The following is a 27,796-nucleotide window of genomic DNA, read 5'->3' as shown; positions in this document are numbered from 1 at the left end:
AGATGAGGGTTCATTTACTTCCAACAATAAAGCACTATCACTAAGTCAAATTATGGAAGCTCTTTAGCCTTTTCTCAAAGGATCCATTTTCGGGGCCACCATGTCCACCTTCTCTCCTCCCGATAAGACTTCTTGGCTTTAGATTTGGGTGCCTCTTTTCATATAACTCCACATATTTTTGCACTTTCCAAATACACAAAAACTATATCTCCTTTTGTTTCAATCACGGATGGAGCTTCTCTTGAAATCAAAGAAATTTGAAAATCAAGGATTTTTTATTCCTAAAATTAGATTTATACTTAAGTTAAATTAAAATTTGCTTTCGGTCTCTCGACTATCAGACCATGGGTGTGATATCAAATTCTCATCAAATAAATGTTGGATATAGGATCGCCGGTCCGGGAAGTTGATTGGGAAAGGCTCTAGGAAAGGAGATTTATATTATATGGAATTTCTTCAAATTCCAAAACATTCTTTTTGTAACATTGCCCAACATAAAGATATAAATGCTTGGCATAAGCGTCTTGGGCATCCCCATATTGCCAAACTTTCTTATTTGCATTTTGTTAAAGATCTATGTAAAAACGACTTCAATTGTAATGATTTTATTCTTGGAAAAATAAGAAGCTTGGCTTTTGAACAAAGAACTATGTTTACAACTAAACCATTTGAAATTGTGCATTAGGATGTATGGGGACTAGCACCTGTTATATCTAAAGGCGGATACTCTTATTATATCGATGATTATTCTAGATATTATTGGATATATTTTCTTAAGCATAAACATGAGATTTTTTTGTCTTTTAAGACCTATCACATGATGATCAAAAATCAATTTAATGGTAAGTTAAAGATTCTTAGGACCGATTCCGGAGGAGAATATCTCTCAAATGATTTTAAGAACTATCTTGAGATTAATGAAATTATTCATCAAAATCATGTCCCAAAACACCTTAACAAAATATCTTAGTCGAATGAAAACATAGAGATATAGTTGAAATCGTTAGGACTTTACTTATTTCTCAAAAAATTCATAAAATATTTTGGGCCAAGGCGGCTCTTACATCTGTTTATCTTATAAATCGCCTTCCTTTAAAAAAATTGAATAAAATATCGCCTTTTGAAATTATGTATCAAAAGAAACCTGGTTATAATAGACTAAGAATTTTTTGGTGCAAATGTTTTGTTCTTATCGAAAAAAAATGATAAACTTTCACCAAAAGTCATTCCTTGTGCATTTCTTGGATATTCGAAAACACAAAAGGGATTCAAGTGTTATGATATTAAAAATGATAAGCTATATATTGCTACAAATGTAACATTTTTAGAAAATGTTAGTGGTTTTGAAGATTATAAATCTCATAAAGATAATACGGATTATTCCTTTTGTTTGAATTATTGTCTAGAAATGAGAATATTTGTAGTGATGATGAAATGACATTAGATGCTCATTGTAATGATACACAAGTGAGTGATAATTCTCAATTTCTTGAGCAATCTATCGAAGAAGGAATATCTAATGAACCAATCACTTATACCCATAGAGATAGAAACAATTTTAGAAGTGCAATTGAAAAATATAGTCAACCTAGTGAACCTTCCTCAATAAACAATCCCAGTAGGATCGAAAGAACTAGAAGAAACCCTTCTAGATTTATATCCTATGAATCATTCTCACCTAAACATAGAGCATGTCTTAGTGTCATTTATTCATATGTAGAACTTAAGAATTTTGAAGAAGCCAAGAAAATGACAGAACAGAGAGATGCAATGAATAATTAACTTAAAGCTCTTAGAAAAGCTAAAACTTGGGAATTTCAAAACTTACCTAAAGGAAAGAAAACAATAGGGTGTAGGTGGGTTTTCAAAGTCAAAACTAAAAGTGGTGGGTCTCTTGAAAGATATAAAGCTCGTCTAGTCGCCAAGGAGTATAGTCAAGAATATGGAATAGATTACGATGAAACGTTTACCCTTGTTGCGTGAATGGTCACTGTTAGGTGCCTAATTACAACTACCTCTATTAAAAAATAGAACATATATCAAATGGATGTTAAAAATGCATTCTTAAATGGAGACCTAAAAGAAGAAGTTTACATGGATGCTCCTCTGGGGATGGATGTGCCTAAGGGTAAAGTTCTTCGTCTATAAAAAGTTCTCTATGGCTTGAAACAAGCTCCTAAAGCTTGGTATGATCGATTTAACAATTTGATGGTAGAAAATGGTTTTATTTCATGTTATACAGACATTGCTCTGTTTGTCAAGAAATTCGATGTAGGAATTGTAATTTTGTTATTATATGTTGATGATATGTTGATCACAGGTGATGATGCCAAAGGAATCAAGAGTATCGAGTCTACATTAACAGAAAAATTTGAAATGTCGAATTTAGGTTTTCTAACATATTTCTTAGGCATTAAAGTTTCCTACTCTCACAGGGGTTATTTTTTGTCTCAAACTAAACTTGCTTGTGAGGTCATTGACAGGTCAGGAATTACAAATGACAAAATTTGCGAAACTCCTGAAGTAGTAGGAACAAAGTTGAAGATTGATGATGGGGTTCCTCTAGAAGATCTCACTCCTTACAAGCAACTCGTTGGATCTTTGATGTATCTTAGCATTACTAGGCCGAATATATCTCATGTCGTGCATGTTGCAAGTCAATTTCAGCATGCCCCTACATCAATTCATACGAGTGTCATTCTTCGAATCATCAGATATGTAAAGGGTCCATAAATAAGAGAGTATTATCTTCTAAATTAAATTTAATAGATTATATTGACTCTAATTAAAGAGGTGATCTAAATAATTGTCACTCTATCACTGGTTTTTATGACTTTCTAGGTGAATCTTTTGTTTCTTGGAGATGCAAGAAACAACATAAGGTGTCGCTCTCTTCTACCAAGGTTGAATACCGAGTCATGGCAACTACAACCATGAAAATTGTTTGGATTCAGCAATTGCTAGAAGATATGGGGGTTCGTATTCAAGTACCTACGAAAATGTGTTGTGACAACAAAAGTGCAATCTATATTGTCAAGAATCACACATTTCATGAGCGAACGAAGCATAACGAGATGGACTGCTACTATGTTAGAGAAGAATACCTAAAGAAAGTCATTGATCTACCTTATGTGACATCGCGGACTACTTTACTAAGGCACTCTATTCTCCTAGATTCATTTTTCTTCTTGGCAAACTTGCAGTCATTATACCGTAAGTTTGAGGGGGGATGTTAAAATGTAATTTATATATATCTACGTATATATATAGAGAGAGAGATTATATATATATATATATATTTGAAAAACCTTACAAGGGTAAAATTATCTTTTTCTTTTCTTCATGCATATTCATTTTTGGATATGCTCTTTCTATATTCTTTTTTTTGTATTTTATCTTTTCTTTTTCTTTTTTATTCTTTATTTTCTTTTTGTAAGCCATTGAGGGGCCCACAATCATAGACGCGGGGCCCCTCCAACGGTCCATAATGTGAACGTTGGAGGGGCTCCAATGTCTATACGTGGAGCTCCTCCAAGGGTCTCCGCTTGTATAAATAGGGGTTCATCCCCTTTATATTCTTTAAGCTTTTGGGAAAAGCTCTCTCAACATTCAATAAAGATTCCATTTTATTTTTATGCCTTTATGCATTTGTAATCTTTTGGATTGTACCTTTGTGCACACTTTTTCAAGTATTTATCTTGTGCCTTTGTGCACACATCACTAGTTAAGAACTTAGTGCTTTTGTGCACATAGTCTCTTTGAAGACATCTTCACAACATATATATATATATATATGCACCTCCGCACCAGTGTGTTATTTTTTATTGACAAGGAATAGCAATTGTAGATTGTTAATTTGATTTATTGCATGAATTTATGCAATGATGAATTGATGATATGATAATTATTTTTATTTCATTAGTGTTAACTTAAAAATGTTAAATATATATATATATATATATATATATACATACCCGCACCCCTGCACCTAAAGTTTCTTTAAAGTGTTGCATCTGCACCCGCATCTGCATCTGACATAGTCTACTAAATTTACAATACCAAACAACAACAACTACGCCTTCATCCCAAAACAATTGGGGTCGGCAATATGAACTAAAAAAGAAAATCATTATGGGTCTTCCACATGAATCCTTCTCCTCCAATCATTTCTATCCAATGCCATGTCCTCGGTGAGGTTCAAAGCATTCATATCCTTTCCTATCATCTCCATCCAAGTCTTCTTAGGCCTACCCCGACCTCTTTTAACTAATATATTTTCCCATTTCTCCATCCTTCTAACTGGAGCATCATTAGGCCTTCGCCGAATATGTCCAAACCACCATAAACAATTCTCTCTCATCTTATTTTCAATGGATGCAACGCCTACCTTCTTACGTATCTCCTCATTTTGAATCTTATCTTATTATATTTTCACACATCTATCTAAGCATACGCATCTCAACTACACTCATTTTTTGGATATGATGTCTCTTGGCAGCCCAACATTCTGTACCATATAGTAAAGCGGGCCTAATTGTCGCCCTATAAAACTTTCTCTTCAACCGCAATGGCATTCTACGATCGCACAACACTCCAGTTGCACTTTTTCATTTCATCCACCCAACCTTTATCCTATGATTTACATCTCCATCAATTTCTCCATACTTTTGAATGATAGATCTCAAATATTTGAAACAGTCATCCACCGGTATTTCTTGCTCACCAAGCTTCACTACACTCCCATCACTACTTCGTTGCTTACTAAACCGACATTTCATATATTCTGTCTTAGTCTTACTCAACTTAAAACCTCTTGCTTATCCGAGAGAGAGTGTGTGTGTACCTGTTCTAGTTTTTTTCTTATTTTTCTTCTCGCTGCAACAAACCAAGAGAGAGAGAGAAAATGAAACAGGGGAAGTGCGAGAGAGAGCGAAAAGGGGGAAGGACTACTCACTTCCCCTTTTATACTTTCTCTTGGAAAAGTAAAAAAAGGACAAAACTGTCCTTAAGCCTAGTCGGTAACAGCCTATCCGGAGCCTAGGTCAGCTAGGCAGTAAAATAGCGCCCCACCGCCCAAACCCAAAATCCCAGGCGGTGGGACTACGCCTAGGTCGCCTATGCGATGCCTTTGACAAGTATATATATATATACATACATACATGTATATATGTTTTTGTCCCCACAAAAACAGTAATTAAAAAGTTATAAAGTAAAAAACTCAATCAACAAAAAACCAAAATTTTCACAATATTTTCATTTTAGCTTTTTCCAAAAGCTTGATATTCTAGTTTTTGACCAAAAGATTGCAAGAATGCAACATCTTCAAATTATTAGCAAGATTTGGTGATTACTCTCTCTCTCTCTCTCTCTCTCTCTCTCTCTCTCTCTAATGACAGAATGATCCGAATCATTTGTCGAGGAAAATTTATAACCAACAACATTTTGGATTGTTGAAGGCAATGATGAAAGTTGCATGTGCCATGGTTGAGAGATGCAAGATCATAAAAATGGTTAATATGAAATTATTTACTGAAAATTACCATCTAAGGTATTTAGATGATTTTATGCTACAATATATCATTGCTTTTACACTGAAAGGCAGTTCCTGAAATTATTATACTCCTGAAATGAGAAGGTATACAAGCTGATTCACTATACGGCCTAAAACAAACTCCAATATTTAGTGGTCATTTAGAATGACAGAATGAGGCATGGGTTGAGAACTTGAGATTAGCTGCCTATTTTGAGGATGCCACCAAAATAGGGGAGAGAGTGTGAGGGATAGTTTCATATTATTAGGGTACTATCTAAAAGAGTGGTCCCACATTTTTTATGAGGTCATATTCTTATGCAAGAATATTTGGGTAGCACCCAAATGCTTATTCCTTTCAAAATTATTTCATTTTTTACTATATTTCAACACTATGGTTTTATTAACTCAAACATGCCAAGGACATGGGGTTGCAAATTATTAAACTATGACTTCATGTTCAAGTTCACTGTAATATTAGGTGTAACCAAATGCACTTGAAGAGCCTAAAGGGACAAATGAATTAAATATAAAATTCAAGAACAATAGGTTAGCGATTCCAACTCATCTTATTGACAAAGAATAAAACCTTCCACATATTGGATTAAGAAAAGCATTTACAGCCAAAAGGAGAGATTGGAACTTCTATTGTCCCTTCCTGAGTTTGTGATATAGCATGTGAAAAAGGTGTATAGTGTTTCGGGTCTGGATCCTATACCAGACCCGAGTTCATTCCATTTTATGTATTAGTGTAAAATTTAAATGTATTTCTTTTTCTGGGTTGGGTTCGGATATTATATAAGACCCGACCCGACCCATGTACACTTAAGTGCCTTTATACAATGCATTAGGTCACAATTTCTGAGACACAGAAATCGTGACAGCCGCAGAGGCCCCTTTTGGTTTTCTCTTCTCGTCTCTCTCCCTCTCTCCATCTCTTTCTCTGTTTTCTCTCTTAATGCAGGTGCAAATGAAATTCTAACATGGTATCAGCGCGTAGATCCTTCTAGAGGCAAAAAGGAACTCTGGCTCGTGACAACGATAAAAAATTTGAGGTTTTTCGCTTTTCATTTTTTTTCTGTTCTTCTTTCTCCTTCGCCTCTTTTCTTTCCCCCTTTCTGAATCTTCCTGTGTACTCACACCTCACGTGAGTTACATTTTTGTGAATCTGTGATTCACGGGCACTCTATTCACGTGAATCCAGATCGTGGATTGACTGCATTTCACGTGAACTGGTTCACGTGAAGCATCGGTCTTCTCCCAGATCGTGGGTTAACGTCTCTTCACGTGAATTCGTGAACTGATTCACGTGAGATATTAAATTTGTTCCTATTAATCCTTTGATTCCCTTTTCATTCTCTCTTTTCCAAAATCTCTCTGTTATAGTGCTTTCCTTTGATTCCCTGTGCTCTGCTGCACATTATCATTCTTGATTTCCCTTTGTTGAAAGGGTCAAAGGAGGGGTTTCTTAACGTGTGATTTTCTTTTCGCACAAGCCCCTTTTTGGTGCACAGAAAGGCCCAAGTTTCTTCATTTTCTGATTTTAACAGTCTACGATTCTCTGACAGCAAAAAAAAAGAGTGTTGGGAGAAGGTTGAACTTTTTGTCTGTTGATTCTTATTCTCTATCTGTTGATTCTTATTCTCTATGGATCCCTACCACCCTCAATCAAATCTTTCTTCAAGTTTTCTCAACCAACTTGTTTCTGAGAAGTTGAATACCTCAAATTTCTTGATCTGGAAGAGACAGATTATTCCTTTCATAAGGAGTCAAGGCCTCTTAGGTCACCTGGATGGAACCACTTCAGTTCCACCAGAATTTAGCCCGAGAGAAGAAAAAGATGACAAAGGGGCGAGTTCAATCGTGTATGTTAAAAATGCTGAATTCCTCAATTGGGAAAGAAAAGACCAGTCAGTTGTTGCATACATCACATCCACCCTGTCTCAAGAGATCCTTCTTGCCATTCCTGACAATTGTACAGCTCTACAACTCTGGGAACGACTGGTTCATATGTATTCGCAGGTTTCTCAAGCAAGAGTAGTTTTTTTAAAAAGAGAATTTCAGTTGTTAAGGAAAGATTCCATGACCATCATGGAATATTTGAACAAGATGAAGACCATCACAGATCAACTTGCAGTTATAGGGTGTGCCGTTAGTGACAGTGACATGGTGCAACAAACCCTGAGTGGATCGGGATCTGACTACAACATGATAGTCACTTCACTATTGTGTCTCCATGTTCTTCCTACCTTTGATGAGCTACGAGCCAAATTGATCCAATATGAAATGACTCTAAAGGGATTCTCTGAAGAAACTCATAATCATTCAAATTCTCAAGAAGTTTTTGCTACAGGAGTGACCTATGGTAGAGGACGAAGACGAGGAGGACAAGGGCGAAGTGGACACGGAGGGCGTGGTTTGCTTCCCACTCACGTTTACTCATGCGCAGGGAACAAGATCCATCCCTACTTGCTTCCTTTGTAACAAAAAGGGACATATCAAGGCGAATTGTTGGCATAATCCAGAGAATAAAGGAAAGAGTCCACAGATAGAAATCAAGAGAAAGTTCACAAATACCAGAGACAATGAAGAAATTAAAGATTTGCTGATATCTGCCTTGTCAGAGTTAAAATTGAAGCAAAATGATGAAGGCACTTGGTTTGTCAATTTCGGGGCAGCGACTCATGTGACAGGCGATGCAGGTAAAATTTATAATCTTATTCCTTATTTTGGAAAAAGTAAGATTGTCACTGGAGATGGATCACACCATCCTGTTTCCCATGTTGGAAAAATTGTTTCCCATGTTGGAAAAATTGTTATCCCCATGTCACATTCCACTCTTACTCTTTCTGACGTTCTTCATGCCCCTGACATTAAGAAAAATATTGTCTCCGTCTCTAAACTTATTGATGATAATAATGCTTCAGTTGAATTCACTCCCTTCTCTGTGCAGGTCAAGGACCTACGCACGAGGGAAACATTCGTTGAAGGAAAAAGACGAGGCAACATGTATGTCTTTGAAGAAGCTCCATGTCGTGATGTTCGCCCTTCTCACCTGATTTCGAAGCCTTCATCAGAGTCATGTTCCTCCTCTTCTGCTAGTGTTTTTAGTATCTCTGAATGCAATAAGTCATCCATATGGCATAGTAGGTTAGGACATTGTGGGAGTCATTTTAGTGAGAAACTTGTTTCTAATAATCTCATTCCAAAAGAAAGTCTTAAAGGGGATGAGAGTAGTCATAAATGTTCCAGTTGCCTTTTGTGCAAGAGTCATGTATTGCCTTTCCATTCAATTAGTAATAGAGCTTCAAAACCTTTTGAGATCATTTGTTCTGATGTGTGGAGACCCGCCCCAATTTTCTCTGGGTCCGGAAGCAAATATTATCTAATCTTTGTTGATAGCTATTCTCGATACACTTGGATATATTTCATAAAAAACAAGTCAGAAGTCTTCTCTTTGTTTCAAAATTTTTTTTCCTTGGTCAAAAACCAATTTTCTGAGTCCATTCAGTTTTTCCAATGCGATGGAGGTGGGGAATTTTCATCCCATGATTTTATTTCTTTTCTTCAAGATAACGGAATAAGAAGAAGGGTGTCATGCCTTCACACTCCTCAACAAAATGGGATTGCTGAACGAAAACATAGACATATCGTTGAAAGTGCCATGAGTATGCTTCATGACAGCAATCTTCCCACCAACCTATGGACAAAAGCCTTTCATTCTGCCGTGCATGTGATAAATAGATTGCCAATGGTCATTCTGGAAAACAAGTCTCCTTATCACTGTCTCTTTGGAGCTCATCCTAGTTATCATGATCTGCGTGTTTTTGGATGTGTTTGCTATGTGCATGTTGATCGGTCCCTGAGAAACAAGTTTCAAGACAAAGCCCAGAAGTGTAGGTTTGTGGGATACGCAGATGACTACAAAGGATATAGGTGCTATGATCCTACCAACAAACGTATCAGAATCTCAAGAAATGTTGTCTTTGATGAGCAAAATTTCGATGACAAAGCTGATGCAACCAATATACCAACTGAAGTTTACTATCCTTGGTTGAGTTCAGAACTTTTTGCTAGCTCCAGCGAAGCATGTTCACCAGATTGCGTGCAGCAAGAAGAAGAGATGTCTGAAAACACTGAGATGTCGGGGTCCCAGAATTCAGAAAAAATACCTGGCAGATACAAAGGCATTGTCTATTCCAGACAAAGACTGATGACATCAAGCCATTCAGATCATGCTTCAATCAGCAATCTGACCCCTTCTCACACTCCTGAGATCAGAAAATCAAGCCGCATACGACATCCCATTGACAGGTGGGTCAACTATAACAACTTTTCCTTGGATCTTCAGTTGTTTTTAACTGCTCTCAATAAAGAAGATGAGCCCACTATGTACTACCAGGCAGCCACTTCTACCAAGTGGGTAGAAGCTATGAATGATGAAATGCAAGCTTTGCATAAATGTGGAACTTGGGAAGTCGTTCCCAGACCGCCTGACAAAAATGTTGTTGGATGTAAATGGGTCTACAAGATAAAGTACAAGCCAGATGAAACTATTGAGCGATACAAGGCAAGGCTCGTAGCAAAAGGATTCACTCAAGAAGCAGGGCAAGACTATGACGAGACTTTTAGTCCGGTTGTAAGAATGGGAACAATTCGGATTATTATCTCTCTAGCTGTTGAGCATGGGTGGAAGTTGAGTCAGCTTGATGTAAAGAATGCCTTCTTGCATGGGGACTTGAAGGAGGAAGTGTATATGGAGCAACCCCCTGGATATCAAGAACAAAATTGTAAAACCCATGTGTGCAGGTTAAAGAGAGCTATCTATGGTCTGAAACAAGCATCTCGCTCTTGCTTTGATAGCTTCTCACTAGAGATTCAGAAACATGGATTTTCGCGTTCCATGCTGAACCACTCATTGTTCTTTTTTAGAAGTCAGACTGTGACCACTCTGTTATTAATTTATGTTGATGATATTGTTATCACAGGAAATTTTGTGGTTCACATCCAAGAAGTGAAAGACTTACTAGGTCAGAGGTTCAAAATGAAAGATCTTGGAACTCTACGCTATTTTCATGGTGTAGAAGTTGATAATCAAACTCATGGCTTGACACTCACACAACACAAGTACACCATAGATGTTCTCCGCAAGGCAGGTATGAAAGACTGCAAACCTCTGGGAACTCCGAGTGTGCTGCATCAAAAACTTAGTGCCCATGATGGAGATTTGTGTGATGATCCCACCAGGTATCGAAGCATAATAGGAGTGTTACAGTATCTGACCTTCACTAGACCAGATATTATTTATTCAGTCAATCAAGTATCTCAATTTATGCATGCGCCACGTACTAGACATATGGAAGCTGTCAAGAGGATCCTTAGATATCTGAAAGGGACTATTGGGGATGGATTGACATACTCACCACAGTCATATGGCAAAGATGAGCATGGACTCACTGTATATTGTGATGCAGACTGGGCTGGGGATCCTGATGAATGAAGATCTACATCAGGATATTGTGTCTTCATTGGAAGAAATTTAGTCATTTGGAGCAATAGAAAACAAAAAGTTATCGCTAGATCAAGTACTGAGGCTGAATATAGATCTATGGTTGCTGCCACTGCCGAAGTCACATGGATCAGACATCTACTGACTGAAGTAGGAGAAAAGATCTCTCACACTACCTTGCTATGTGACAACCAAAGTGCTATTAACATGTCATTCAATCCAGTACATCACAGTCGTGCTAAACACATTGAAATTGACCAACACTTTGTGAGACAGAAAGTTGAAGAAAAAGAGATTGAGCCTGAGTTCGTCAATACTGAACAACAAGTTGCGGACCTATTTACGAAAGGATTAACAAAGGATCGTTTTTGGACGCTCAAAGGCAAGTTGTGCACGGTTCATAACCATGATCAACTTGAGGGGGGTGAAAAAGGTGTATAGTGTTTCGGGTCTGGATCCTATACCAGACCCGAGTTCATTCCATTTTATGTATTAGTGTAAAATTTAAATGTATTTCTTTTTCTGGGTTGGGTTCGGATATTATATAAGACCTGACCCGACCCATGTACACTTAAGTGTCTTTATACAATGCATTAGGTCACGATTTCTGAGACACAGAAATCGTGACAGCCGCAGAGGCTCCTTTTGGTTTTCTCTTCTCGTCTCTCTCCCTCTCTCCCTCTGTTTTCTCTCTTTTAATGCAGGTGCAGATGAAATTCTAACAGCATGTGCCAAACTGATATGGAAATTGCTTTTGTAACATAGTAAAGTAAATAAACACATATAAAGCAAACGCTAGATGTTTTCAAAGAAATTCATATAAAAATGGAATGCGAATAAAAGCACAGATCTTATGTTTTAAGCAAGTACCATGGACAAGCTTGAAATTTTTCATGAAAGATAAAATTTCAATGTGTGTCCAAAATTTCAATATGTAAGTGTGTCCAGTGAAGTATTGGCAATTCCAATAATTTCTGCACACAAACATGCAAATGTGGGCATGTGTATGCAGGTACAAGTTAATATACAATCTAGATAAATCACTTGGGCATCTTTCTAAAGAGTCTAAATTAGAATTTCAGTAAAATATAGAATATGAAAGGTGAATAAGAAAATCCAATACCTCAGTAATACAAAAATAACAAGCAGAAAGGACAAAATCAAATACCAAATAAAATTTTCTAGCATAGGGAGAAGACTGTCCCCAACATATAAACCCATCCAAGAGTGGTCACATCAGCTAAACAAGCCTCCTTCTGGATGTAATTATGGAATGGCCATTCAACCATTCAAGGTTACAATATTTGGTGGCGACCTACAAACATTTCATACCAAATGGCGACTGGTCACGATCTTCATATCATAGACCGTTCATTTCCTCTTTGTACATCAATCCAGAATGTACTCTTTACAGTTCAATACAATCAAGGACATACCTTCCTTTTCTGACCAAGCCAATATGGACGCAACCTTAGGAATGATAATGATTAATGAACAAAGGAATTACTGATCCTTTCCAAGATCTCTAAAGAAAGGGTGAATGAACTTGCAAAATGGTGGTGCCAGCTTATGATCACCAATAGTTAAGATTTATGGCAAGATAAAAGCGACATGAGAAATGGTGGCCTAATCCAAATTGAATTGTAGGAAATAACTGTGCATAAGGTTTAAATATAGGTAGAACCAAGGTTGTAAGTATCGTATCATTACCTGTATTGGTCGGGCCCAAATTAAGACAATATTGTATCATATTGTAAAATATCATAAATTTTTAATACAAAATTCTAAAAAATCCAAAAAAATCAAGAAAAATCAGAAAAGATTAGCAAAAAATCTAAAAAAAACATCACATGAAACAATGATGAATTGCATAAAATGCAACCATAAAATCACATATGAAGCATTTGTCTCTATGAACTACATAAGACATCATCAAACATCAACTATCTCACAAAAACAATGCAAAATATTAAATATCTTGCAATTAAGAACATGACACAAGACTCATACTTTCATATTACATAAACAAAAATATTATGGCAATAGCGGTTTCCACTCATTACTTGAATGTCTCATTGTCATGTCAGATCATCTTATGCCATCTTTGTTAGAGGAGTGTGGAGCCTGATTTCTACTTTGATATAAATCTTTAATTTTTGCAGATCCGCACTAAGTTAGCGGGGGTTTGTAGGGGGGCAGCGCCCTCCAAGGCAAATTTTTTTTGAAGAGTAGCTTTGTAATTTTACTCATAATAAAGTTTTTTTTACCTTAACCCATTTTCTTGAGTGAAAAAATGGTGGAAACACACTTTTTTATCTTAACCTATGTCACACGAACTCGGCTAGGGGGTCAACGCACCCACGTCGACACGCCCCGACACGGGTGCAGCTTCGGACACGGTCAACGAAGAGTCGAACTCGGTCAATGCATCGGGGCCGAGTCCAACCACGTTTTGGACTCTGTCAACGTTGACCGACTCTATATTCATCCATTTTTTAGGGCAAAAAACTAAAAAAATCGATTTAACCAAACTGTGTTGTGTGCACAGTCACAGTGACTGTGAGTGACTATGATCTTTTTTAAAATATATATATAAATATATATAGCTGAGTCCCTGTGTCCAAAATTTTTGAAATTGCGTCGCACCCGCACCCATGTGACATAGATCTTAACCTAGTTCTTTGGGTGAAAAAATGGTGAAAATGCACATATAATGGCCTCTAGACAAATGGAGAAATCGGCCCTCAAAAGGTAATTAAAACCCAAAATGGGAAAAGTAACTTTTGACCCTTTTAAAGTGTGTCGAAGGTATATCGTACAATACACTTGAATCAAACAAATCAGAGGCAAAGAAGTAGTGTCATGGAAAAAGTGACTGGGCACATTAAAAAATCGTTCGCAAGTTCTAAGAGTTTCAAGTCTTGGGTATCTGGTATCGTACAATACGGCCTGATATAGGGGTGTATCGATACAGGTATGATACACACTTGTATCGTGATACAAGTGTGTATCGTATTGCAAAACCCAAAAGTAACGATATGTATTGTATTGCACAGTACCATACGATTCTGTTAAATTATGTAAATCAAACTTGTAATTTCGTATATATATTTTATATATATAAGGTAATACATATACATATATTATATATATATATATATGTATTTACCTATTATATATATAAAATATATATATTCCTATCTTTAGTCTTAGGGGTAGTTTAAGCATTTTACACATATTTTTTTTCGAGAATATGTTTTGTATTTTCCTTTTTCTTTTTCTTTATTTCTTTTCTTTTAATTAAATGCATTGTACTCACCTTGGGAGGGGCCCAACAAACTAGTCGTTGGACCCTTGTGACCGTTGGAGGGGCTCCAACGACTATGTGGAGCCCCTTCCAAGGTCTCCTAATGCCCTATAAGTATGGGCACTCCCTCTTGTATTCTCTTAAGGGTGTTGGGGATTATTGCCCAACCTTTTATTGTTTATGAATCTTATGAGTGCATTTGCACATTTGTGATTTCGTGTTTTGTGCACAAGTGTTCCAAGTGTTCTTGGTGTGTGTATGTTCATACATTTATTCTCAAGAATATTGTTTCATCGATTATAGTATCTTGTTAAAGATACTTTTACATGGTATCAAAGCCTCGTTAAAGAAGAAGAATTATGATTCTCATCCGTTTGAGTATCTTGAAAAGCGTGCCTTCAAGCTTTTTGAGATTGAAGTGGATCATCTGTTGACAGGGGAAGCATATTTTGTCATCATCAAAAAGGGGGAGAATGTTGAGAAACTCGGTTTTGATGTCACATAATATGATACACTGTCTCATTTGATTTTATATAATATGATAATATGTTCTCTTGAAATAATGTTATATTATGACTGAATATGTTTTGCCTTAAATCTAACGAGTATCGGTACTTCAAAAAATACTTCTCTGCACCAACTGCTACCAACTTCCGTGGCACATGAGGAATCTCCAACCTCATGCTCAGCTACTTGCCCAGATTCTTCTCCACAACATCTATCCCAAGCATCCCCGCCAGGGATTAGTTCCTCGAAAAATCTCTCTTCTTATCTACGCAATCCTTTCTTCTCTTCCGATAAATTGGTCATCCATTCTTTTCGACCTCTTTATTCGTTATCAGAAATTCGAGCCTCTTCTTTTTGGGTGTTTTATAACTCCCATTCTCAAATACTTCCAAGTACCACTTCACAACGAAGTCATCCTCCGTCCCTCTCACGTCCTCGATGGTACCACCTTCAATCTAAGGTCCCTGCACATGCCCGGCTCTGATGAAGCAGATCCAATGTCCTCCTTCAATTACTTTTCTGCTATGATGGATATCGAGCAAACTCAGGATCGAATCCTTCGTAATCAAGCCCTGTTGCAGCAGACTCGCAAGCGGAATCGTGCCAACCGGACACCTTCACCTTCTCCACCTTCGAGATAGACTCATTTTTTATATATATATATTTGGTCTGTAATAACTTTTAAATACTTTCGGTCTGTATTTTTTTTACTCTAATCCCTCCTTTTTGTCCATGACAAAGGGGGAGAAAACCTATCTCCATTATTGGAGAAATATTCTCTCTTTAAACATTATTTCACTTTTTTATCATATTATTATTTCTATGCATAATGTCTTTTTGACAGGGGAAGCATATTTTGTCATCATCAAAAAGGGGGAGAATGTTGAGAAACTCGGTTTTGATGTCACATAATATGATACACTGTCTCATTTGATTTTATATAATATGATAATATGTTCTCTTGAAATAATGTTATATTATGACTGAATATGTTTTGCCTTAAATCTAACGAGTATTTGATGCAAGGATATCTCACCCAATAAGGATGGAGACTTCCTGTTCAAGTACAACTATGGTGCAATCATACTCCTTGAAGAAAAAGCTTGATGAGCCATGCTTTCCTAAAGTTCTAATGAAGAAATCGGCTTCCTCAAGATGAAGATTTTTTTCTTCTTTAGAGTCATATGTAACAGAACCTTCAAGAACTTGCATATTGCATATTACATACTCATTCATAAACACTATATCATAAAAGTATACGATAGTTTCAAAAAGCTCCTTTTTGAAAACCAATAAGTGTACCTTCTTACAACCTTTTATGAAAAAGATATTTTGTCATATTATAATTGTACCTTCTTACAACCTTTTATGAAAAAGACATTTTGTCATTGTACCTTACACTATATACAAGACAACATGAAAAAATGAATGTAGGAAAAAGACAAAAACATAACATCGACTACATGGAGAAAACAAATAAAATATGTTTTTGAAAAGACTCTAGTTTCCCTCTTTAAAGAAATATTTTTTATAAGAAGAAAACAAAAACATAAAATCGACTACATAAGAAAAACAAATAAAATATGTTTTTGAAAAGACTTTAGTTATCTTCTTTAATGAAATGTTTTTAATACAAGAAGAAGACAAAAATATAAATCGGCTACACATAAGAAAAACAAATAAAATATGTTTTAAAAAGGACTCTAGTTACCTTTTTCATAACCATAGAATGTCGACTTACTTGAAGTCATCATTCTCTCTACAAAGCATTAAATGCCTTCTGTAACAAATCCTTGTTAATATCCTTCTCAAAGAATGTCGACCTTCTTTTGGTCCTTATTCTCTCTGGAGACTTTGAAAAACACAACATAAAGAAAACACTTGACATGACTATGTACAAATAAATATCTCAAAACACTCATAGTACTTACACTCATTTAAAGCAAAGAAGTACTAATGTACCTCAAATCATTAATTAGAATAAAGACAAAACTACAACCCAACGTTCAATGTACTATTGTAAGAAATAGACTTTTTACATAAAATATGTATTACCTAAAACAATACAACGACTAGTGTACCCTCTATTTTACTCTTATGGAAAAAGGCATTCTCGATCTTCTCTAAAAGATATTTTTGAAATGACATAACATTTCACATCTCAAAAAGTTACAATTCCAAAATGTAACGACTACTTTTTAAAAGCTATATAAACACACTCAAATAAACTATTCAAACAGGGAATGGAATAGACGTGTGAGCTTATAAAGAGAAAAATTTCTATTCGTGATTTGAAAAGAGAGCCTTGAAAAAGAAAGAGAAAAAGAAAAAGAAAGAAAAGAGAAAAAGTCAAGTCCAGCGCTTTGACAAAGAGTATCCTCTGAGTGACAAACAGAACATTCTTAGAATCCTTCATTCGTGCATTCATATCATTCTGAAGGTTCTATAGGAAGTATTGTAACTCTGTTGTTCACTGTATTCCTTCTTTGTTGAGAGAAGAAGACCTCTTGGGAAGAGGGTGTTGCCCTTCTCTGTTGAGAGAAGAAGACCTCTTGGGAAGAGGGTGTTGCCCTTCTCTGTTGAGAGAAGAAGACCTCTTGGGAAGAGGGTGTTGTACTATTTATCCGGTGACTCGGATGTTATAGTGGAAATCTCAAGTGGTTTCCTTGGGGACTGGATGTAGGTCTGGATATTGACCGAACCAGTATAACTTCTATGTTTTATGTGTTGTGCCTTATTGCTTAGTTATTTTATTTTATCGATCATAATCATATTTCACTATTCACCCCCCCTCTAGTGGAATTTCATCATCTTCTTCGGGCAATATTTTAGAAGCCTCTTTTATCAAGAAAGACGCGGAAAATACTTGAGGTACGTATTATTTCTTGTCTTCTTTCCTCTCTAATGGGCGAAAAAGACTCTCATTTCTCTCTTGGGTTTAAGCTTAATGGCTAAAACTATCATATTTGGCCCGGTAATATGGAAGCCCATATTAAAGGAAAGGGGCTTTGGGGTTACATTCATGGATCAATACCGGAACCGGAACCCAAAATCACCATCATTGAAGAAGGGGATATTAAGATCCATGAAGGGGATGAGAGACAAAAGGCTTTTGAAGAATATTCTAAAAGGCATGATGATTGGGAAATGAAGAACTTCAAGATCTTATCTTGGATTTTTTCATCTGTTGAGACCAAGATAAACGCCAATATCATCAAATTTAAAAAAACTTCCGAAGCTTGGTTGTATCTTGAGAAAATGTACACTTCAAGAGACTTATCTCACAAGTACTTTCTCCAAAAGAGGGCCTTGACCCTCCAACAAAATGATATGACCATTCGGGAGTACTTTGCTGAACTATCATCTATTTGGGACGAACTTGCCATCCTTGAACCAAAATGGAGTGGAGAAGCAATCGAATTAAGGCACAAACAACTTGAGGAAGACCAGTTCTTCAATTTTCTAAATGGTCTTAGACCCAAATTTGAACAAGTTCGGTCCTCTCTTCTCTCCACTTTTACATCTCCCTCCCTTGAAGATGTTATCACAAAGTTAAGTGGTGAAGAAACTCGTATGGGGATTAGCAAGAATAATCATAGCATTCTTGTTACCTCTTCTACTCAAGAAGATGGTGAAATGGTTAATGTCGTGTCAAGACCGGGGAATAACGTGAAGACCTATAGACCTCCTCATTTCAAGAACCAAGGAGGAAATGATCGATATGGCAAAAGGGACTATAGCAAGTTGACTTGTCACTTTTGTAAAGAACCAGGACATATCAAACCTATATGTCCTAAATGGAAGAAATTAATTGCAACGGCTATGGCATCCCAAGCAGAAGAACGACCTCCATCAAGTGAGTCTCTTTCCCTTCAACAAATCGTAGAAGTTTTGCAACCTCTTCTCAAGGGAGGCATTTCCGGAGCCACCATGTCATCTTCTTCCCCTGGTAAGACATCTTGGCTTTAAGATTCCGGGGCATCCTTTCACATGACCCCAAGTACTTGCTCTCTTTCAAATTTTTCTAAAAATTCTCTTTCATCCTTTGTCTCAATCGCGGATGGAACACCTCTTGAGATTAAAAGAATAGGCAATTTTGAAAAACAAGATTTTTTTGTTCCAAAAATTTGTTTTATCCCAAAACTTAATCTAAATCTTCTTTCTGTCTCCCAACTCTCGGACCATGGTTGCGATATAAAGTTCTCTTCTAATAAATGTTGGATACAAGATCGTCAGTCCGAGAGATTGATTGGGGAAGGCTCTAGAAGAGGAGACCTCTACTACGTTGATTTTCTTCAAGTTCCCAAGAGTCAATTTTGTAATGTTGTTCAAAACAAAGATATTCATGTATGGCATAAGAGATTGGGTCATCCCAATATTGTTAAAATCTCTTATTTGCCTTTTATTAAACATCTTTGTAAAAGTGATTTTATATGTAATGAATGTATTCTTGGGAAAATGAAGTGTTTGCCTTTTTCTCAAAGATCCATGTTTACGACAAAACCATTTGAAATTGTCCATTCTGATGTATGGGGTCCGGCTCCTGTGATGTCAAAGGGAGGATTTTCATATTATGTGATTTTTGTGGATGACTACACTAGGTTTTGTTGGATTTATTTTCTTAAACATAAACATGAAGTTTTTTCAACTTTTAAAAGTTTTCATATGATGATTTTAAATCAATTCAATGGATCCCTAAAAATCCTTAGGTCCGACTCTGGAGGAGAATACCTCTCAAATGAATTCAAAAGTTATCTTGAAAATTTTGGTATTCTTCACCAAAAATCTTGTCCGAAAACCCCCCAATAAAATGGGTTAGCCGAACGAAAGCATAGGCACATCATTGAAACAACTAGGACTTTACTCATTTCACAAAACATTCCAAAGAATCTCTGGGCTGAGGCCGCCCTTACCTCTGTCTATCTGATAAACAGACTTCCATCGAAAAATTTAGGCAAAACTTCTTCCTTTGAAAAATTATACGAGAAGGAACATGATTATAGCAGGTTAAGGGTCTTTGGATGTAAATGTTTTGTTCTTACTGATAAGAATGACAAACTTTCTCCTAAGGTCATTCCTTGTGCCTTTCTTGGCTATTCTGAAACTCAAAAGGGTTTTCGTTGTTATGATGTCAAAAGTGATAAACTGTATGTTTCCAGAAATGTGAGTTTTTTGGAAAATCTTAGTGGATTCGAACGTTGTAAATCTCATAATGAGAATGTGGATTATTCTTTTCTATTTGATTTATTGAATAAAGACGATGATCCTAGTGATGATGAGTCAGATCAAAGTAACCTAAATGAATTTGAAACTGAGAAAAACATTCCCTTACTCCCTTCACCACATCAACATATTGATGAAGGATTACATAGAGACCCTATCACCTATACTCATAGAGATCGAAACAACTTTAGAAGTGCTCTTGAAAGATATGATGATACTGGTCCAAGTGCTTCTCAGAGCGAAGTAATCCCTCGTAGAACCAAAAGAAGTAGAAAGACTCCTTCTAGGTTCATTTCCTATGACTCTTTTCACCTAAATATAGGGCATGTCTTAGTGTCATTCATTCTTATATAAAACCTAGAAATTTTGAAGAAGCACAAAAGTGCTCTGAATGGATTAGTGCAATGGACAATGAACTTGAAGCTCTGAGAAAAGTCAAAACTTGGGAGTTTCAAAATCTTCCTAAAGGTAAGAAAACAATAGAGTGCAGATGGGTTTTCAAAGTAAAAACTAAAAGTGACGGATCCCTTGAAAGATATAAAGCTCGATTAGTTGCAAAAGGATATAGTCAAGAGTATGGTATTGACTATGAAGAAACTTTTGTTCATGTAGCTCGTATGGTCATTGTCTGATGTCTTATAACCGTTGCTTCTATCAACAAGTGAAACATCTATCAAATGGATGTTAAAAATGCCTTTTTAAATGGTGATTTAAACAAAGAAGTTTATATGGATGCGCCACCTGGAATGGAGACTCCCAAGGGGAAAGTGTTTCGTCTTCAAAAGGCACTTTATGGTCGAAAACAAGCCCCCAAGGCCTGGTATGATAGGTTTAACTCTGTGATGATCGAAAATGGATTTGTTTCTTGCTTTACTGACACTACTCTATTTGTTAGAAAATTCAATGCAGGGATTGTGATTTTATTATTATATGTTTATGACATGCTTATCACTGAGAGTGATTCTAACGGGGTTAAGAGTATAAAATCTATCTTGAAAGATAAATTTGAAATGTCTGATTTGGGTTTTCTAACTTACTTTTTAGGGATTTAAGTAGCATACTCTCCTAGAGGATATTTTTTATCTCAAACTAAGCTTGCTTCTGAGATCATTGACAGGTCAGGTATTACAGATGAGAAGCTTTGCGAAACTCCTGCAGTAGTAGGGGCAAAAATGAAAATTGATGATGGGGTTCCTCTTTCGGATCCTACACCCTACAGACAGCTTGTAGGATCATTGATGTATCTGAGTATTACCAGACCAGATATATCTCATGCAGTCCATACTACAAGTCAGTTTCAACATGCGCCTATATCAGTTCACATGAGTGCCATCTTGCGAGTCGTAATATACATAAAGGGTACTCTAAATAAGGGAGTTTTTTTGTCCTCTTCATCCGATTTAAAATTAATTGTTTATACTGACTCTGATTGGGGAGGTGACCCAAATAACTGTCACTCCACCACTGGTTTTTGTGTATTCTTAGGAGACTCACTAATTTCGTGGAGATGCAAGAAGCAACAAAAGGTGTCGTTCTCCTCAACTGAAGTTGAATATCGTGCTATGGTAACTACTACCATGGAGATTGTTTGGATTCATCAACTGCTAGAAGACATGGGGATCACAATAGAAGGGCCCACCAAACTGTGTTGCGACAACATGAGTGCAATCTACATTGCGAAAAATCACACCTTTCATGAGCGGACTAAACACATCGAAATGGACTGTCACTATGTTCGTGAAGCATATCTCCGAGGAGTCATTGATCTCCCTTATGTCACGTCCGAATATCAGTTGGCAGATTTCTTTACTAAAGCCTTGTGCGCTCCGCGGTTCAACTTCCTTCTTGGCAAACTATCGGTCATCTTGCCCTAAGTTTGAGGGGGGGTGTTAAATTATGTAAATCAAACTTGTAATTTCGTATATATATTTTATATATATAAGGTAATACATATACATATATTATATATATGTATATGTATTTACCTGTTATATATATAAAATATATATATTCATATCTTTAGTCTTAGGGGTAGTTTAGGCATTTTACACATTCTTTTTCGAGAATATGTTTTGTATTTTCCTTTTTCTTTTTCTTTATTTCTTTTCTTTTAATTAAATGCATTGTACTCACCTTGGGAGGGGCCCAACATGGACCCCTCCAACGGTCACATTTGTGACCGTTGGAGGGGCTCCAACGACTATGTGGAGCTCCTTCCAAGGTCTCCTAATGCCCTATAAGTATGGGCACTCCCTCTTGTATTCTCTTAAGGGTGTTGGGGATTATTGTCCAACCTTTTATTGTTTATGAATCTTATGAGTGCATTTGCACATTTGTGATTTCGTGTTTTGTGCTTTTGTGCACAAGTGTTCCAAGTGTTCTTGGTGTGTGTATGTTCATACATTTATTCTCAAGAATATTGTTCCATCGATTATAGTATCTTGTTAAAGATACTTTTACAGATTCAGTACGATACAACATTGGGTAGAACAATTAACAGAGAAGCATTGAGCTCTCAATCTCTTCCAAACCATGTAAACTTTTGTAAATTGAGTGTAGGTCAAGACCTATCATGACGTCTTCCCAAGCCCTAAATTCCTCGTTTTTAGGCATCATTCACTAATGTACCTTTTTCAGTTTTCCCCATAAAAAGAACTGGCGCATAGGTAATTCTCACCCTCCAATTAATGTAGATTACCATCTAAAGTACATTATCCTCTTCTTTTCTCTAGAGAGAACATGCTCATCACTCCAATACTACGTAAATCCTTTCAGTCAATCATTCACTACATAATTAAAATATTATTAGACCAGTTCATCTACCGAATTTATTAGATATGGGATCGATAAAAGCATTATAAGGTAGCCAGACAGCATTTAACAAGCTATGATACATTCAAGTCATAGTCACAAATATCAATATTGGCTATATCTCGGCGAGGCTATTTCTCACGATAATATAGGTTTAGTGATAAATCTTGGGAAGATCTCAAGGCTTAAAAAAATATAAATATGCACACAAAAAAGAAAAGAAAATATCATGTTTCGATAATAAAATACATATATAAAAAAAGAAATAAGTAAAAATGTAAAATAAAGAAGAAAAACACATTTAAGATGTAAAAAATGAATAAAAATAGTAACAATAATTGATAATATCACAATATTTTATTTTTACCAATAATATCATTTGCTGAAAATACAGCTATAATATCACTATATTTTGAAAATATCGCCGATATATGTGACTATGATTCAAGTAACTTAAATAAAGTGGAGTAATGATGGAGGAAAGAGTGAATGGATAAGCTTTGATCTCAAGAAGAGGCAAAAATAAATGTGCATAATGTGTTGAGAGTGGACAAATTGATTTCAAAGAAGGAAAACAAACAGTAAAATAAAAATCATCCCAACAGGTTCACTTTTCTGCATACCATGCTTACCTTGCCCACATATGGCATACAGTCCATGGATATCCCATTTTCTGGCATTTCCACTTTTCCACCAGAATTATCATTCTCAACAGCATTAAAGGATTCTGGCAGTAGTTGTGGAGTACAGTCCCAGTCATCCTGCTGCCCTGCTGACCTACTTTGAACCACAACATCTTGGATGCTATTCTGATGAGAACCAGACAAAGTAACAGATTGCGACTTTCCAACAGCAATCCCATCCTCCTGGCCTTTAGACATATCATAAGACAAAGGATTAGCTATCTGAAAATCCTAATTCTCCAAGGACTGGTAAACGAGCTGAATGAGTCAAGCTTCAGGTGTTCAAGCTCGGATCATCCTTGTCAGGAGCTGAGGGAGATCAAGCTCATGATGAGCCTGAGCCATATGAGCTGACCTTGAACTGGCTGCTTTACACACACACACACAAGAAAGATCTTTATTTTTGCAAGCTGGAAGTAATAGAATTTGAAATATGGATCTATTGAATTGAGCTCCAGTTGGATGGTATATAAAGGAAATACGTTATTATAAAGCTGGAAACAATACGATTTCAGCTCTAAACGTATTTCTTTCAAGCCAAACACTTCAACCATTTGTTTACACCAACTATGATGTAAAATATATCTAATACTACTTAATGAGCACCTATACATGACAAGAGAAGCCAATCACCTATTGTTCATGTTTGGCCAAGACTATTATACGAGTTTGAACAAGCTCTTTATGAGCAGAGCACAAGCCGAGCCACAAAGCGGTTCATCTTGTTCACCAGCATTAGGTGCCCTCTGGTGGAAGAGAGAGAGAGATTAGGTTCAAAAAAGGGATCACTGCTCCCAACAAGTAAACCAGGCCACTTCTCATCCACCACACTCCAGTTCTCCTGATCTAGTCCATCAATCTTCTTTGTAGGTTCATTATTTACAGTTTCATCTTAAAATATAACTTTTTCTACTGTATTATGAGAATGGATGCATGTGGTGGTACCTGACACCTCTAACAAGGTTTGTCCATGGTCCTCTCCTTTTTCTGCATTCATCTCAATATTATCATGTCTTGAAGCATCTTCATGAGTGTCGCTAGAGTTTCGTGGTTGCAATTCTGATCGCTCAGTAGCTTGTTTAGAACATGAGCCAGGTGAGCCATCACCCTTCCTACAATCATCTACAGAATCAGCAAAGTAATCATCAACACATGCTGATGGACTAGAAGTGCTGAACTGCAAAGAATCCTGATCATCAGGTCTCTTTTGAGAACAAGGAATCATCTCAAAATATTGAACCAGTGAACCGACTGTTATCCGGCCGACACCATCTGATGTTGATGGAAGTGCAGCACCTCCATTTTCATGCATAGAAGATAGCTTTTGCAGGCCAGATGATTCAGCACATACTGTCCTGAAAAATATTTTAAAAAAAGATTATTCTCCACAAGAATGCTACAGTTAATAAACACTAGCATAGACATGCCATATGTAAATTACATAGAATAATTAACTACAAGAATGCATATTTACCTTTTCAAAAAAACTGTTTCTCTTCGGGAAACATCATGTGGTGATGTAAAAACTGTGGGTGGTGGAGGAAAGTTGAGCTCTCCAAACCCTTGAGCAACATGAATAGATTTAAATGGCTTGATAGGTGAAAGATTGCTAATGTAATTGAAAATGGGAGAATCCTACAAATGGAACAATTAAAATCAATGTTGTGAGATGGAGAAAAAAGAAGAAAAAGTAATCAAAACAAGCTATCTAAGTTATGGTATTCAATTCACAGGATTTTGAGGAGGAACAGTTTGCCCAATAAGCAAAGACTAAGCTATAATCGCTTCAAGCAAGCTTACAAGTAACATGCAATTATTCTTACACCAAACCAAATCAATCATTTGTCAATTCTCTTTTACTAAGATTATGAATGAGAAACAAAGAGTGTGTTGTTAATTGCAAATCTGTCTTAAAGAGGTTGGAGATAAAATCTACTTCTAGTTCAGGAATTACAAAACCCAACATCAATTTCAGAACTAAAAAAGAACAATGAATCAAAATTTAGAGAATATCTGAGACGTAAAAAAGAGTAAGTTACAAGTGCCAGTATCAATTGTCAACAAGATAGTACCAAAAAATTTGAAGGTAAGCAACAAAACAGACTTATCATCTCAGCATGTCACAGAAAAGGTAGATAATCATATTTACGTTGTGAAAGCTTCTCTCTAAAAGTAACTACTGAAAGCACCCCAACCAAATACTCCATGTACACAGAACCAGTTCTAGAAAACCGAAGTCAATGACATGATGAAGGGAAGTATATTTAAAGTATGTCTTTATATTCAATCATTTCATGATTGTTTCAATGCTAAAGCTACTACGCACATTATTTTTCAATTACAAAAACACTGACTTATAAGAAGAGGGAACAATAAGAATCACACTTTGTGTATCCACATCATGTGCAGAAAAAAAAATAAAAGGGAATGAGTAAAGCACAAAATGCGAAAAGAACAGATTTTGGTTTCAAGAAAACAAAAGTTCAAAAGATTCATGAAAATGAAGCAGAGAGTGCTCAAGAAAAGTTGAATAACAAAGGTTATAGGTCGCCCCAAAAATTAAATGGATGGCATACAAACAACAAACCCTAACGGATTCGTGAGAGCAAGGGTAGGATTTTGCTACATTTTTCTACGAGATAATTTGAATAGTTTAATGGACACTCTAAAGGGGTGTTTGGATGCAACCACTTATCTAGAAAAACAGTATGAGTTGGAGATCTGCAGTGTTAAGAGCAACGTGACCTCCCAACTTATTCTAATCTTCGGAATAAACAGGTGCATCCAGACACTCTGCAACCAGTTTTTTGATGCAGCCGCTTATCCGGAAAAAAAAAGTAGGGCAAGTTGAAAACTTGCATGCTGAAGTAGAACATAGTTCCCAACTTATCCTACTTTTATCAATAAGTAAGCTCCTCCAAAGCCCAATAAACCAAAAATAACTGTGCTGGAAAGCACAGCCACATATACATAGTAACTAGAAATTTAACAAATAAAAGAGATCGTTAGATTGAAAAGAATAAACGTTAACTCCTCCCAACAGTCATGAACGAAACAAACGTCCCCGTAAACAAAGAGAAAACCCCAAAATCAAAATCCGAGGATTTCATACTCTCTCCCACACTTCCTTTTACAAATATACAGAGATCCCCTTGTAGCCAACTGAAAACATAATGGTCTCATGATCTCATCTATGATAGAACCCACACTGAATCAGCAGAGATATTGATCGGATCGGACATCTATTTTTAAAAAACTCACGAAATTTACAAGAAAATAACACCCAAAATCACCATATAGAGAGAATCCATCCATTTTGCCCCAAAAAATTAGAGAAAACCCGTCATCAATATGCGGATGCCCCAAATTCGAAAAGGAGGACGGGGAGGGGATGAGGGATACTTGGACGATAGAGGAAGCCGGAGGCGGCGACGAATCGAGAGCGCCGCCACCATCTCCACCGTCGGGGTGGTGAAAAGGGGGCTGCTTGATGATGAGATCCTTATGCGGGGACCCCTCCATCTTTGGCTCCAACGCACCTCATCTCTCTGTTTCCCACTCTCTCTCTCTCTCTCCTCACCGGTTTCTCCGGCGCCGGAAAATCGGCATCTCCGGCTATGACCTGCCAACCGACAACAACCAGAAACCCTGATTTCGCTCGCCGCTCCTTCTCTCTCTCTCTCTCCCTCTCTCTCTTAATTCGAGCGACCGCAGGCGGGAACGGGATTACGTTCTACGTAGACTCATACGTACCTCAGGACTGTAAGTACGAATACAGTGTATTTTGTACTTCTTTTATGTGTTGGAGAGCGGGTGGATGTCCAGGAAGTTTTTGTGTTCTGTTTTAACAAGGGATGTCAACGGATCGGGCACGACCCAATTTAAACGCACACTGGATCAGCTACAGTCCAGGCTTAGTATTGAAGGAGGCCTAATTGAATTCACACTATCTGGGTCGAATTCTTATAATCTCACAAGGATATGAACCTGGATATACTTTATATACTTTATGAAATTTCATACCAGACCTGAGCTCGAGCAAATCTGTAATTTTTTTATGAAAAAAGCAAAATAACTATCTTCTTTATGAGAACCCGTGTTGGAGGGAGTGGCAAGGGGTCTGGGAAAGCAGAATTATCAGAATTGAAGGGAAATGGATTTTAAAGGAGTTGTGAATTCTATGCTTATATAATATATATGCATATATATTATATTTATATATTATT

General features: G+C 36.6%; 1 protein-coding gene across 1 annotated transcript in view; it reads right to left on the bottom strand.

Annotated features, from left to right (window-relative positions):
• Positions 1-27,247, bottom strand: part of LOC149815074 (protein tesmin/TSO1-like CXC 2) — a 33,632-nt gene extending 6,385 nt beyond the window's left edge. Inside the window, exons 1-4 of the mRNA XM_089990474.1 lie at positions 26,973-27,247; positions 25,045-25,205; positions 24,516-24,925; positions 23,520-23,758 (exon numbers count right to left, since the gene is read on the bottom strand). Coding sequence (XP_089846600.1) covers positions 23,520-23,758; positions 24,516-24,925; positions 25,045-25,205; positions 26,973-27,092 — 930 coding nt within the window. The 5' untranslated portion in view covers positions 27,093-27,247. The remainder of the gene's footprint in view (positions 1-23,519; positions 23,759-24,515; positions 24,926-25,044; positions 25,206-26,972) is intronic.
• Between the last annotated feature and the right edge of the window lie 549 nt (positions 27,248-27,796).

Source organism: Nuphar pumila, chromosome 15 (assembly GCF_984573655.1).
Source record: "Nuphar pumila chromosome 15, dmNupPumi1.hap1.1, whole genome shotgun sequence".
In the NCBI taxonomy this organism is placed as follows: domain Eukaryota; kingdom Viridiplantae; phylum Streptophyta; class Magnoliopsida; order Nymphaeales; family Nymphaeaceae; genus Nuphar; species Nuphar pumila.
Note: the sequence above shows the minus strand (reverse complement) of the source record. Positions and strands in the feature narration are given on the sequence as shown.